General features: G+C 51.4%; 1 protein-coding gene across 4 annotated transcripts; it reads right to left on the bottom strand.

The window, feature by feature from the left end:
• Nucleotides 1-3,135: 3,135 nt before the first annotated feature.
• CTNS (cystinosin, lysosomal cystine transporter) lies at nt 3,136-14,386 on the bottom strand. Of its 4 annotated transcripts, none has more exons than XM_032969732.2 (11): nt 14,257-14,386; nt 12,831-12,891; nt 12,006-12,081; nt 11,367-11,451; nt 10,745-10,848; nt 10,433-10,573; nt 9,387-9,486; nt 8,031-8,150; nt 6,674-6,844; nt 5,745-5,862; nt 3,136-3,435 (listed from the first exon to the last, which is right to left on the bottom strand). In XM_032969732.2, the coding sequence occupies exons 2-11, from the start codon at nt 12,886-12,888 to the stop codon at nt 3,269-3,271; spliced, it is 1,140 nt and encodes a 379-aa protein (XP_032825623.2). In that variant the 5' UTR covers nt 12,889-12,891; nt 14,257-14,386; the 3' UTR covers nt 3,136-3,268. The 4 variants fall into 4 exon arrangements, with proteins under 4 accessions (XP_032825623.2, XP_032825622.2, XP_032825620.2 ...); XM_032969731.2 differs by having other exon boundaries at nt 14,129-14,386; XM_032969729.2 differs by having other exon boundaries at nt 14,126-14,386.
• Nucleotides 14,387-15,079: the final 693 nt, after the last annotated feature.

The following is a 15,079-nucleotide window of genomic DNA, read 5'->3' on the forward strand; positions in this document are numbered from 1 at the left end:
AATGATGGACGGGGCCATGTACCGTCAAATCTTGGGCGAGAACCCCCTTCCCTCAGCCAGGGCATTGAAAATGGGTCGTGGATGGGTATTCCAGCATGACAATGACCCAAAACACACGGCCAAGGCAACAAAGGAGTGGCTCAAGAAGAAGCACATTAAGGTCCTGGAGTGGCCTAGCCAGTCTCCAGACCTTAATCCCATAGAAAATCTGTGGAGGGAAGCCGAAGGTTCGAGTTGCCAAACGTCAGCCTCGAAACCTTAATGACTTGGAGAAGATCTGCAAAGAGGAATGGGACAAAATCCCTCCTGAGATGTGTGCAAACCTGGTGGCCAACTACAAGAAACGTCCGACCTCTGTGATTGCCAACAAGGGTTTTGCCACTAAGTACTAAGTCATGTTTTGCAGAGGGGTCAAATACTTATTTCCCTCATTAAAATGCAAATCAATTTATAACATTTTTGACATGCGTTTTTCTGGATATTCTGTCTCTCACTGTTCAAATAAACCTACCATTAAAATTATAGACTGATCATTTCTTTGTCAGTGGGCAAGCGTACAAAATCAGCAGGGGATCAAATACTCTCTTCCCTCCCTGTAGGTGACGGTGTGAGCAATGGCCCTTCATAGCACACTGGGCCACTGCCCAAAATATATTTTTCTTTTAAGGGCCCATTTATTGACACACGTGGAGTTTATTTTTATTTGACCATACTTTACCACACTTGGCAGCGAAGGTTACAGGTGGGGAGCAATAGATGCGAGAACAAGTACAGCACAACAACGGAGGTTCGTAAGGCGACTTGTTATGTTTCGTTACAAACTCTGCAGCAACGGAAAATAAAATGGACACATTTGAAATGGTGGCCATTTTGGTTTTGTTTTATTTCTTCAGATTAAGTGCGGCGGTGTACAAGTAATAATAATAATTCACAGTTGGGTGCTCACAACCAGCAGTCTACCTCCACCAACAAGATGCCTTCAATATGACGACTTCACTGCTGTGCAAACTAGCACAACACAAGACCACAAACTTCACACACCAAGGGCGTCCCAAAGTCGGTAACACCTCTGAGACCCTGCTTCGGCAAGCTGCCATTAGGGGTTCCCCAGGCTATACAATCTGCACCGAGACCTTGGGGCCGACGGTTCTGACCACATTCCAACCTCCCAAAAGGCACGCACCCACACTGGGTCATCGCATTAAGGCCACACTTTAAGTGCAAGTGTTACGAATAAAAAAGGTATTCAACGTCGGTGCACTTTTAGTATTCCAAACGACCGCGACAAAATTTTTTTACCCACAGTAAAAACGCAGACACTTCATGTGTCGCGACTTCACAGGTGAAAATTCCTCGAGTCTTGCATAGGGTTGACGCCTGTCCTGGGTTTTCCCAAGGCCATCCTTCTCGAGGTGGTTGCTGTCCTTGGGAACTATCAATCTTCCCGGGACATTGAAAGTCCCAGTGTTTTTTCACGTGTGCGTAATGCACTCCTTGAAAATGCATTTACAGCAAGACCTTGGATTGCGAGTAACTTGGTCTGCGAGTGTTTTGCAAGACGAGTAAATTTTTTAAAATAAATATTAATTTGATAAACGAGCGAGGTCTTGCAATACGAGTAGTACGTATACGCTGTCTGCCGAGCATCACGTGATCACAACTGATATACGAGTGCTTTGGATTGCAAACACGTTTCCGGAACGAATTATGCTCGCAATCCAAGGTTTTACTTGACATGCAGTTCCATCCTCAACTATTTGTGAGAAATTATCAATCACGTTTCTCAGATTTTTGTCTCTCAGGAGATAGCGACCTCCCCCCCCCACTCCCTCCCGAGCATTAAATTTGACCTTAACTAAGGCACTGCTGCACCCCTACCCCGACGAGGTTTGTAGGAGGCACACACGGACGGAAACTTTCGACGCATCTTGCTCACTGGAAGAAGTCCTGGGCTCCAGGACCCGGCTGGTTTCCACCCATGGGTGGGCCGATTGCTCGAGCCAGCTGCCTAGAGCTCAGCGAGTGGACAGACCGTGTGTGCGTGTGTGTCTCCCCCCACCCCCACCCAAAAACAGGTGAATTAGAAAAAGGCACAGTCCAAGCGTGGGGGACCTCGCGAGAATAACTCATCTGTGGAAGTCGTCGCTACTGTTGAGCGAAGGACCGATAAAATCTCGGCCGTGTATCAACGTGTTCGTCTTCCAGAGTGGAGCACAGCTACATTGCATCGGGATTTTACTTGAAATTTCCTTCCCCCCCCCCCCCCCCCCCCCCAATTTTTTCCTGAATGTGCTATTGGCATCGCGTCATGAGACTGAGAATCCATTCGGAGATCTCGCAGACAAGTGCAGAATTTTTTTTTAGAGAATTAACCCGTGGAAGCAGCTATCAGAGCCACCCTTTGAAATCACTTTCGAGTTGACATTTGGTCCGAGCAATATGGGGGCAGCAATACCCCACCTGCCTTGCTACGCAGGAGCAAAGGTCATCGCACGATAGTCAATACATTCTTAATTATTAGCCAGCTTATTCAAAACTGATGGTAACCTTTAGCCCCTTTGGTCTCAATTGTGCCCGTGTAAGGGTACCGACGTAATAGGCGACAGCTGCACCACAGCGCCACTCCGTGTTCGTAGTGAGCAACAGACATAGGCGTGCAAAACAAAACCGACATTAACGTCATACTACACAAGGTGCAACATCTTCAAATATTTCAATACTACCTCTTAATTGCCGTCATTGTTATTATTCCTACAAACATTGTCGCCGTTTACTTCTCACGCCACCCTCCACTGGTGGCGAGCCGCAGCACCACTGACAAGTCCCCAACACTATCGCTACCCCAAATACTATTGGTGGTGACAGCCTTGTAATGTTGGGAGGGAGGGTGGGGGGGGGGAAATGGAGCCTTTGAAAGCTCAGCCCTGCTTAATTCTTAAAAGTCCAAAATTGTTGATACAAAACTAATACAAATATAAGCATGGGCATCGCAGTCTTTCCCGATATGCACGGGGGGGGGGGGGGTGCGGTTGAGCAGAAGGTGCGGTAGACAAGCAGGATGGTATCCATTCCTCACATCCTCTTTAGCGGTCTAGCCCATTTCACGTTGAATGTCACACTCTCCCCCCACCCCCCCCCCCCCCCCCCATTGTGATTGGTGCATGTCCCCTCTTTAAAATCGACGTAACAGGGCTCATGGCGGGTGAGCAGAAGTGGCTGGCTGGCCGGCTGACCGGCCGGCCGAGCAAGCGAGTTGAGCGAGCGGCCGTCACTTGGGGTAGCTGTTGTCGTCGGGTGTGTCGCTGTGAATGAGCCGGTAGCCAGGCTGACGCCGGTACAGGCAGTAGTGCTGCACGATGAACAGCAAGTCAAAGAGCACGGAGAACAGGCCCAGGCCGAACTTGGTGAAGTCGCCGAAGATCAGAGTCCACTCGTCTGCGCGGGGGGAAACCCGACGGAGAGATGTCGGAGGGGTTAGCCTGATCAAGATATGGCTAAACAAAATCTGCGCATCGGCGACAGGTGGCTAGAGCTAAAAGGGCTTAGCCCCCCCCACTCGCCCTCAAAAGCTATTTTCCAGCTTGCATTATTCAAACACAGCACATCGCAGTAAAACCACTGGAAGGTCGGACTCGGCCAGAGCTTCACACTCCAGTTTCGTTTAACCAGGTGAGGACTTTGCGGGACTAGGACGGCCTCTTTTGCAAGGGTGACCTGGGTACCTGCAAAAGCGAGAGTGTACAGCCACCACGAACAGGGCACCTTGTAGACCCACGCATTTAGAGGTTTTTTTGTGCACAAGACTCGCTGCGCTTGAGAACCTAGGTTCATCACAGGCAGTGGCTGAAACAGTGGACTCGAACCCAGGATCCCAGTGACTGCCAGTGCATTGCTCCGACCTCCGAGCCACCGCACCACATCCAGCGATAGATTCTTACGAAAACCGATTTGACGCACAAGTGTACGACTCATTTAACCGTTCTCTCTCGCCAAGACTGACCGGTCAGAATTTAATTCAAGATTTTTTTTTTTTGCCATGTGTGCTCCCCATCTCATCTGTACCATCCGTCTCATTTGCACAATCTTGTTTGTACTATCTTGTCTCTCGTTTGTCTCATCTGTCTAATCTATTGTCTTGTGGTCTCATCTACAATTGTCTGTCTAGGGTGTACCGACTATAGCATCTGTACTGCGTCTTGTCTGCACTGTACTTCCTGACCTGTTGTGCCACATCTCGTCTACGAAGACAAAGGTCCCCCGTATAGCCTACTAGCTTTACTACCCGGCTTCGCCCGGGACTTGGATTCACCATGCCCGGCCGCCTTTGTCTCCCCCAGTGGCGATGTTCACACACCACAGCAGTTAGTCGTTTGAGGCCGAGTCGACCTAGGGAAGGCCCAGGACCGGTTCAAATAATCGTCACCGGTGGTGGGTGTGAGCGGGAATTGAACTCGGGTCGCCGGGTTCATAGCGCGGCGCGCTAACCACTACACTACAATGCGTTACGCTTCCACATGCGAGGGTCACGTGACAGATTTGACGTCACAGCTCAATTGCCGTGCAAAAAATAAATGCATTATTGAGCTCCCCCCCCCCACAAAAAAAAAGAAAACACAAAAGTCTATTTAAATAATTTTTGCATGGTGTACAGTCTGGAAAGTATCCACATGGCAAATTTCAAGTTTGTTGCATGTCGGGAAGTACGCTAAACATTTTGAACAGACACACATAATCACAACTTTGCCTTTTATATATATGGAGATTAACAGGCTGTAGGGGACAGTCCTGTTAGCAACCACGTAGGAAGGCCGGCACTGCACACGAGCGGGTGGGTCGCCAGCACCACGCCTTGCCGCCTCTGTCGCCCGAATGGCCACGTTTACGCATCGCACCAGGTACTCAGTTGAGGCCAAGCCGACATAGGGGAGGCCCAGGACCGGTTAATTGAAATCGTTACCGGCGTTGGTGGCCGTGAGCGGGAAGTAGATATCAGCGATATACTCCGCTGCTCCCGAAGCGGTTATCTAGCTAGACCACCTGAATGTTAAATTGTAGTCGTTGCTCTGCGCTACGTCAGCCATACGACAAGAAGAACCGGGAATCGAACGTGGGTAGCCGGGTTCCGCGCGTGGCATGCACTAACCGCTGCACCACCACTCCCCTCCTATCTCGTCTACAATGCCACTACCCGCCATTCGCCACTAAGCGACGGTGACGTCACGGCACGTGTGCCAGGCCAGGTGCACTTTGAGGCCACGTGAAGTGTCGAAGGCTCGCTGACAGAGGTCTTGGGACAGACCCAGGTGCCATGGGTTGGCCGACTGAGATCACCGGTAGATGCACCAGCTGTGCCAACTAGCGGTTTTTAGCCGTCCGGCGCTTCACTCATTGTTGTGAGCAGCTCCTCTGCCCTCCGTCTACAAAAAGTTAAAGCTCTCCCCTATAGCCTTAACAGACTGTTGGGGCAAGTGCTGTTAGCGAGCACCTATAAAGGCCGGCACGGCACACGAGAGGGTGGGTGGCCAACACCATGCCAGGCCCGCCTATGTCTCCCCAGCGGCGATGCTTATACACTGAACCAGGCACTCACTTGAGGCCGAGTTGACCTAGGGGAGCCCCAGGACTGGTTAACATAATCGTCACTGCTGTTGGCCGTGAGCAGGAATCGAACGCGGGTCGCCGGGTTCATACCGCGGCGCGTCAACCGCGACACAGTCTAGCACACGCAGCGTGCTTCCGCCCACCGTTGTTGTAGGACCTGATGAACATCTGCGCGAGGCTGAGCGTGCCGCCCGTCAGATCGAGCAGCACGTTGCCGATGCTCCAGCCCTCCGTGCTCTTGCGCTGGTAGTTCATGTACGCCTGTGGGTCCCCAGCACAGACCGGGACGACACGCGCGCACACGCTCACGCGACGCATCTGGGGCCGCAGCGCGATGGTAAAATCGATAAAATCCCTTCCTGACAGCAGCGGTGCGGGCAAAAAAAATAAATCTGTTATTACTACGATTCATTTTTTATTTTTATATTACATTGGTCACATATGGTAGCTCAACGAAGTGGCTTCTCACGTGGAAATTTATAGCAGCCAAATGTATGTGTTGAACTTCTTGTGCACCGTACAAAGCCAACCGTGCTAATCGGAGGTGCAAATACTCGGAACGCACGTTGACCAGAGGGCCCAGAGAAAAATCCACACGACCCAGAGAGAACATGCAAACACCAGATATACAGCAGGCGTCAGGGTCGGGATCAAATCCACGACCTCGTGTATACCACGCGAGGGGGGTTAACATCTTCTTTGGTTCTTTCGGTAAAGTCACGTAGAATGAGAATAAAATAATAAAATAACACAATAAAATTCTCACGACGTTTCGGCCACAACACAAGTGGCCTTCTTCAGGTGAAAGGAACAAACCTGTCGGGACAACAGGTTTGTTCGGGACGAGAGGTTTGTTCGGGACGACAGGTTTGTTCCTTTCACCTGAAGGCCACTTGTGTTGTGGCCGAAACGTCGTGAGAATTTGTGTAATTTTATTTTATTATTTTATTCTCATTCTACGTGACTTTACCGAAAGAACCAAAGATGAATCCTTGCAGTCACGAAAGCTTTAAATCGGGGGTTAACATCTCGCCGCCTTGGAGGCGACGGGCCAGGTGGGGGCGGCTCGCACCTGGGGCATGTACTTGACGAGCGTGATGACGAGCTTGATGTAGGAGAAGCCGTTGAGGAACTGCAGCCAGGAGACGGCGTGCACGGCCGCCGAGATGAGGTAGGCGAGCGCGAAGAGCCACGCGGCGGCCTGCAGCACCCAGGCTGGCACCGACACGTGCTGGCCTCCACGCTGCCCACACCCGCCACCACCGAGGGCAAAACAACAACAACACAGACAGAAAAACAACGAGGTGGCGGCTGTTAAAACAAACAAAAAAGACTGCTGGAGCAACTGCTGTTCATGTAAACTTACAATATACAGCAGGCGTGGCCAACTTTTAACAGACCAAGAGCCAAAAAGTACCCCAGGAGTTCTGCAAAGAGCCAAGTGTATATACAAGTGTGCGTATATTGACAGTTTTCGGCGCAGGACAGGAGACATTCATTATTCAATGAGACTCTGATAACGCATTCCACATTATGTCCCCTCGATAGAGCAGCACGTGGTGGATTAAAGAAAGCCTCACGTGGTGGATTAAAGAAACGCACGTGGCTCCGGTGATGACAGATGGCCACCACTCGTGTACAGTATTTCACTCGTTATTCACGAATTTGCGATCTGCGATTTTGCTAAAAAAAACGCAGATCGCATCTGGAACTCTACGCGACTGCATCGAGACAGGGTGATGAGATCGTTGCTGCATCCTACTGTGCAGCATCATAAGTTAAGTAAATTAATTATGTACGATGCGAAGGGTCAACATGCATACACTATTATTTAACACTTTAATATACATTTTTAGTTACTTTATGTTTCATTATCACCAATGTAATGTTTGTGTTATGATATTCGATAGCTTATTTAGGTATTTATTTAAGCCAATTCATTTCCGTACAGCCAATATCATTATCCGCGAAATTCGCCATTCAAAAGCATCTCCGGAACGTATCGCTCGTGGCGAATAACGGGGGAATGCCGTACACGTTGCCACCGACTGGTTCCAAATGCCGCAAGCCAGGGTGCTCGCCCACGCACGTCGCTCGCAACATTTCTCAAAACCTCCGGTCAGCCTCGCAGCAGCGGCTTTTGGCTGGACATTGAACAAAGGCAGTCACCGCATCGCGCGCATTCGGATGCGCTTCCGTGGCCGTCTGGAAAGCTCTTCCTTCCGATATTAGGAAGCCACCGGAGCTTTGCACTTTTAAATCATCTATCATCTATAATTTCTTTAAAACTGCTTTTTGTGTTTTAGTTTGTTGTCCTTCCCCCGCAACTCCGATTAGCATGGTTGGCTACGTACGGCGTGAAAGAAGTTCAACACACACACGCACGCACACACGAATCTCCCGAGGAGTATTACGCCAACGACCCTCACCTCGTAGATGACGCACTGCGTGATGACAACGAGGCACGCGAAGATGGCATGGAGACTGAACCCCGCGTCATTGAGGCTCACGGGGTTCACTCCGTCCGGGTACTGCACCAGGTACTCCTCCTGAACGGACACGAGAAAAATCAACCCCCCCACCCCGCCACCGCCGAGCGTCCAGCGTGGAACCCTGCTGACGCTTGTCCAAAGGGCGTTGGTCTGCCCTGCCCTCCGTCACGTCTGTCGGCGATTATAAACAGCGCAGCGATGTGCGTTGCACGTGCCACCAGCAACCCCCCCCCCCCCCCCTCCAGTGTGTGACGTGCGACGTCCTGGTCAACAAGGATAAGCACCCTCGAGGAAAACGGCCCTAACAGCAGTGTGACTTCATAATAAAAACTTCATTAAAACAAAGTCACGCTGCTATAACTGTAATAATGTTACACTCATATCGGATCAACTTTAGGATAGTTCTCGTGGTCGCCCCCTCCCCCATCCATGTTATAGATGGACAAAGCTAAACGCATTTATGCTTTCAAACCACTCTTTACACGTCTCTTTAAGTTACATCTGCACTTGAATGATGGTCAGCCTAAAAACAGGTCTGCTGGAGTCTATGTACGCATTTGTTACTGAACATCGATTTATGTTTCTGAATTTTTTTGTATTTGTCATCGGACAAGTTGTTCACTTCACTGCTGTACCGTGTTTTATTTGTTTTGCATGCGTCATCTTGGTGACCCGGCTCATCACCCTTGCAAATGAGACTCATCCCAATCTCTCGAGTTCTCACTTAGTTAAAACAATAAATCAACTCGACTCCTTAACACCCTTACGCCAATTAATCATCTCAATAAATGTACCCACCCACCACCTTAAATCACCCACCATTTCACGAACTCCCTCACCCCCCCCCCGTCACTCGTTCCTGCAAATTAAAACTCATCCCGGTCTCCTCGAGTTAAACAAAACGTCTGCTTGAAAACTTGTGTGTCAACCCCTAATCAATGCCTACCTTATTACAGACCAATTCAGACCTTATTGCTCACCCCGTGCCCTTACAAATAAAAAGTCCCATCACAAGGGAGAAACAAACAAAGACATTTTGTCGGTCCCGTATTGAAACGGCTGTACGCCGTATGGACCTGAAAACTCTTTCCCTGTACAAGAATACGGGGGGGGGGGGTAAACTGTATGGGTTGACAGCGATGAAAGCGTTGAAGAATACAAAGCAAACAACCGACACCGCCATTCCCACCCCTCCCCTACCACCACTTCCTACACAGACTGCTAGGGCGAGCAGCCGTGAGCGAGCACCTACGAAGGCCGGCACGACACACGCAAGCGGCCAGCGCGAGTCACCTTGACAGTGGGAATCCACAGCATGCCGATGTTGAAGAGGCTGTACGCCACGAAGCCCGTGAGATTCAGTGCCAGGAAGTCAAAGTTGAGTCCAACGACGCTGCAAAGACAAAGATCCCCCAGTATAGCCTTTACAGACTGTCGGGTCAAGTGCCGTGAAGAGAGCACCTATCAAGGCCGGAACGGCACATGAGGGGGTGGGTGGCCAGCACCACACCCGACCGCCTTTGTCTCCCAAGTGGCAATGTTTTTACAAATTGCACTAGGTACCAAATTGAGGCCGAGTCGACCTAGGGAAGGCCCAGGACCGGTTCAGAAACTTGTCACTGGTGTTGGCCGTGAACGGGAATCGAACTCGGGTCGCCAGGTTCGTAGTGCAGTGTGCTAACCACTACACTACCGCTCCACACAAACGCACGGGGGAAAACAGGGGTCTTACAACTTGCAAGGTCATGCACTCGCAACGGCAGTTAAACTCGTAAAGACAAAGATCCCCCCTTATAGCCTTAACAGACTGTTAGAGAGTACCTACGAAGGCCGGCATGGCACACGAGGGAGTGGGTGGCCAACACCACCCCCGGCCGCTTTTGTCTCCCCAGGGGGGATGTTTACACACCGCACCAGGTACTCATGAGGCCGAGTCGACCTAGGGGAGGCCCAGGACCCATTCGCATAATCGCCACCGGTGTTGGCCGTGAGCGGGAAGGAGAAGAAGAGAGGGAATCGAAACTCGAGTCGCGAGGTTCGTAGCGCGGTGCGCTTACCGCAGCACCACCACTCCCTCCTATCTCGTCTACACCACAAGTCCGGTTTGCCAGATTCATAGCGCAGCGTGTCAACCGCTGTTCCACACACTCCCCCGCTCGTAGCGACATGGGGGTCACACGCAAGGGCGAATTCAACAACAACAACACACGGACAGCACGAGCAACGGGGACGCCCGCAATGGCGCAAGTAAAACAAAAACACAACTCGCACCGGCGGACGACACCGTGCTCACGACGTCGCGCTTACGACACCGCGCTCACGATGCCGTGCCCACACACCTCTTGCGCCGGTAATTCTCCAGGATCTGTGGGTAGAAGGAGATGGACCACGCCACGAAGTAGAGCCAGCCAATCACAACGTCAAGGAGGCGCAGAGCCTCACTGCGGATCACCTGGAAGCGAATCCGCACGGCGTCCACCCTGCACGGAGATAGACCGGGGGCGGGGGCAGGGGCAGCACTGACCTCGGTGTGACCTCCAATGCCTGATCACACGACGACAAACAACCCCGACTCCAGCAGCGTGCGTGCACAATGACACCCCCCGCCGCCGCCGCGGCTCGCGAGCCTAGAAACTTGTAGGGAAGCGGACCTGGCGATCTGGGAGGAGTTGCCATGGAGATGAGTGGTGACCTGACCCACGGCGACGGCCTTCACGAGGAACGGCACCACCCGCGAGTGTGCGGGCAACATCACCTGCGGAAGGGAGAGACACGGGGCGGAGAGTGCGAGTGAGCGTGAGAAAGTGTGGCATTGTGAGAGTGAAAGTGTGCGAGTGTGCAAGGGGTGATTGTGTCAAATAATATATGGGAGAGTGTTTGAGAGACTGTCTCAATGTGTGCGAGTGAAAGAGTACGTGAGCGCGAGTGTGACAGCCAGTGTACAACCGTGTGGGCAGCTGTAGTGTAGTGGTTAGCGTGCTGCTCACGGCCCACACCAGTGACGAATTTGGCTGGGCGTGGGTGCTGGCCACCCAACCCCTCGTGTGCCATGCCGGCCTTCATAGGTGCTCACTAACAGCATCTTCCTCAACAGTCTGTCGAGGCTATATAGGGGATCTTTTGCATGGATGCATGCAAGCATGGTGAGCTTGTGTGTCAGCGTGGATGCGTGTGGGCGAGCGTGTGGGCGAGCGCGTGGGCGAGCGCGTGGGCGAGCGCGTGGGCGAGCGCGTGGGCGAGCGCGTGGGCGAGCGCGTGGGCGAGCGCACTGACGCTGTCAGGCAGCTCCACAATGGTCACGTTCTCAGAGTGCTGCGTGATGTTGAACGTGAGAACCACACTTCTCGCGAGTGCTCCACTGCTCACACAACACAAACAACACAAATATGATATTAACAGGAGTGAAATTTGAAAACGCGAACGATATCTCGCCGACTTAAAATGACCGTGACTCGGAGGCGCAGAGCATCGGCACACGCATCACACGACAACGCATCACACACCACTCGCGTCATCAACAGACATGACACGACAACGGACGCACACATCACACAACAAAGCTTACACACATCATCAACACACACGGTTTACCCGCATTCTTGTACAGGGAAATTGAGTTTTCAAGTCCATACGGCACACAGCCGTTCCAATACGGACAAAAAAAATGTTTGTCCATTTGTTTGTATTTCTCCCTTGTGATGGGACTTTGTAGGATGAACGTTGAGATTTTTAAGGACACGGTGTGATTAATAAGGTCTGAATTGGACTGCAATAAGGTAGGGCACAGATAAGGGGTTGACAGGTATGCATCATCAATGCACATCACCCATCACGCATACAGGGTGCCAGCGTCGACCTCCTTTATTTGGGGGTGCACACCTAAGTTTGGGGGGGGGGGGCGGTGGCGCTCACCTCAGTGTCAGGGTCACGTTCAAGGAGCTTCCGTTGGTCAGGACGACCTCCTCGGGGGCGCTGACAGTCACAGTGGCTGGGCAGGAGAGTCAAGTGAACACGGTCGATCAAGGTCAACATCTCTCCGGTAACACCATCACCGACATGACAATCAACACCGACATCGCCATCAATCACCCTTAAAAAACACACACAACTGTAACCACACTCTGTAACTGTAACCACCATTACAAACATCGCCAACAGGAAAAATCATCACCGGTAACCACGAGCTCCTTAAAAGTAATCATGAGCATTCATAATAAACGTTTTTGGGTTAGATCGCGTTATTTATAAATGTGTCGTAACCCTCCACCACCCGACACGGCCAATAAATAAAAAAAACATTCTGGCAAATTGCCCGATGATGCTGGATGTAATTACCAGCGAAACACCGTACTCAAATTTTTTTTAATGTTGTGGATTCACTCTTCAACACAACACAGGTGGGCTAAAGTATTGAACTATTTTGTCTTTTGTCAACGTGACACTTTTTTACTGATTGGCCGTGTCGGGTGGTGGAGGGTTACGACACATTTATAAATAACGCGATCTGACCCAAAAACGTTAATCATGAATAAAATATTGGTCGCCGAAAGCCTACGTGTTAAATCATGAGCATGTAATCATTACCATCATCAACACCTGCATGCCCATCGCCTTCATCAGTAGAACTTCCACCGCAACTATCAATCAACACCACCTCCATCACCACCATCAAGATCATCACCGCCTCCATTACCATTCGCTATAATCACCAACACCACCACCCAGTGTTGTACTCACCGGCTGCATACTCCGCAGTCCCCAGCACCATCAGCGTAGTAAACCAGAGCATGGCCATCGTCTGTGACACAGACATCACTGAGAATAAGCCATCACACGCCAACTCCCGGTCCATCCTCGCAGCGGCTTCTGGCTGGCCATCGAACAATGAGAGTCGTGGTCACCCCATCGCGTGGCGCTTTCAGATGCGCTTCTGCGGCCGTCTGGAACGCTCTCCCTCCAGATATTAAGAAGCCACTGGGAGAGATTGCACTTTCAAATCATCATCTAGATTGGCAAACTAATTTCTTGAGAACGTTTTTTTTAAAAAAAAAGTTGAGCTTGTTGTCCTTTCCCCGCACCTCCGATTAGCACGGTTGGCTACGTACGGTGCGAAAAAAGTTATATAAACAGTGTCGTACATTACCACCACTCCCATCACCACCACCACCACCGCCGCTTAAACACTCTGGCAGTGTGGTGGTGGTGGACGAACAGTGCTCCGTTCTCTCCCACCCCGACCCCCTCGTGGTGGTGATGATGATGATGACGGGGCTCTACCCCCTCACCCGGATTTCAACTTGACCCCTTCAAATCGGGACGGGATCGATCGCTTTTCGCCTCAACGACACTGCCGATCGCGGCGTGACAAATAGCCACGATGATGATTTCAGGGTCCCCGTTTACCGGTACAACATTACCCATCACCGTCGCCATCGGCCTGACACGTTTACTAAATAAACAACAACAACAACTTGCATCGCAAGACAGTAACACGGCAACACCGTGGGCGCGAAACAACGTCGAACAACGTCGATTACCGCGAAGGTAATGACGTCCGCCAAGGGAAGAACAACAACAACAACGTCGACTCTTGACGCTGCGACGACGGCACCATTGTAAACAACGACACCACGAACAACAACAACAACCAAACATACAGCCACACGAGGCAACCACCATGGCAGTGGAGCTACAGGGCTCAGAGCGAGCGGCTCTCGAAATGTGAAGGATGAGAGTTGGGGAAAAATAAATACCCTGGTCGACTCGGCCCATCATCGCTCCCTCTCGGGGTCGATAAAATAAGAACCGCTTTGTTCTGTAAGCGGAGGGAGGGAGCGGAGGGAGGGAGCGGGGGGAGTAAAAATTTGGTTGTGCTACGGACAGACTTGCTCCCGCCATACGAACGGGCAATTTCCACCACTGGGCTTTGCCGAGGGGAAGAATGCCGCCACAGGAACTAACTTCTAAAACGACAACCACCACACGGCACCGACGACACCGACAAATACCCGCGGACACCGCAGCCACAGTACCACCGATGATGCGGCGACCGCCAGGGTGCCCAGGAACCACGGCCTCACTCGAGTCCCCAGGGACCCCTTCCCCACGGCCTTCCCCTCCAGCGGTGGAGAGCACCAGACCCGTGAGAGGCGTCCACGCGCACCGTTGCGTTAAGTCCGAGCCGGGGGGGTGGTGGTGGTGAGGCGGCAGCGGCAGCACCAAGCAGCAATTCACTACAGCGGAGCCGGAACCAAAAAAGTTCCCCGCGGGGACCCTTTTAAAGGTAGCGCGCGCGTCACGAGATCCCATCACGTGAAGAGGGCTTAAGGCGAACGTCACTTCCGTTAATAGCCCCCCCCACCCACCGCCTTTACACGCGCGACCACGCCCCGTTGTTTTCAAGACCCGCCTCCTGTATACAAGCCCTGCACCTTTATTTATTAGCCCCGCCTCCAGAACGCCAAGATTTGCACTTTGTTTATAAGCCCCACCCCCAGCGTACAAGCCCCGCCCCTTCTTTACAAGCCCCGCAAACCAGTATAAAGCCCCGCCTCTTGTGTGTAAGCCCCGCCCTCAGTCTACAAGCCCCGCCCGTTGTTCATAAGTCCTGCCCCTTGTTATAAACCACGCCCCTAGTACACATGCCACGCCCCGTTGTTTATAAACCACGCCCTTCATCATTAGACCTCCTTTGCCAGTACCAAAATATAATAATAATAGGGTTTTCCCCTTTTTTCTGGCAACAAAACTGAAACCTTTTTACAAGGATTCATGTCTACATTAACCACAATACCTGCAGTCAAATGCAAACAAAAAACATACTATGATAATATATGCATTGTCCTTGAAATTGATTGGTCCACACCAAGGGACGGCTTTCTTTTGAGCTTATCATCACGTTTTGGACAGGTTGCTTCTAGGAAAAAAACAGAGCTGATAGCTCAGTGGGCTTTACATCGTAATTAAAAGTGTTTTAGTTAATATTC

Source organism: Petromyzon marinus, chromosome 42 (assembly GCF_048934315.1).
Source record: "Petromyzon marinus isolate PM22_M1 ecotype Great Lakes invasive population chromosome 42, UKy_Petmar_22M1.pri1.0, whole genome shotgun sequence".
NCBI classification, from domain to species: domain Eukaryota; kingdom Metazoa; phylum Chordata; class Hyperoartia; order Petromyzontiformes; family Petromyzontidae; genus Petromyzon; species Petromyzon marinus.

What these genes read in the sequence shown, in the direction of transcription:
- CTNS (XM_032969732.2), bottom strand. Translation starts at nt 12,888, where the DNA reads ATGGCCATGCTCTGGTTTACTACGCTGATGGTGCTGGGGACTGCGGAG. An exon ending in TGTGGATTCCCACTGTCAAG is followed by an intron (nt 8,151 to 9,386) that starts GTGACTCGCGCT and finishes GTGTCCGTTCAG; the next exon opens with GAGGAGTACCTGGTGCAGTA. An exon ending in TCGTCAAGTACATGCCCCAG is followed by an intron (nt 5,863 to 6,673) that starts GTGCGAGCCGCC and finishes GGGGACCCACAG; the next exon opens with GCGTACATGAACTACCAGCG.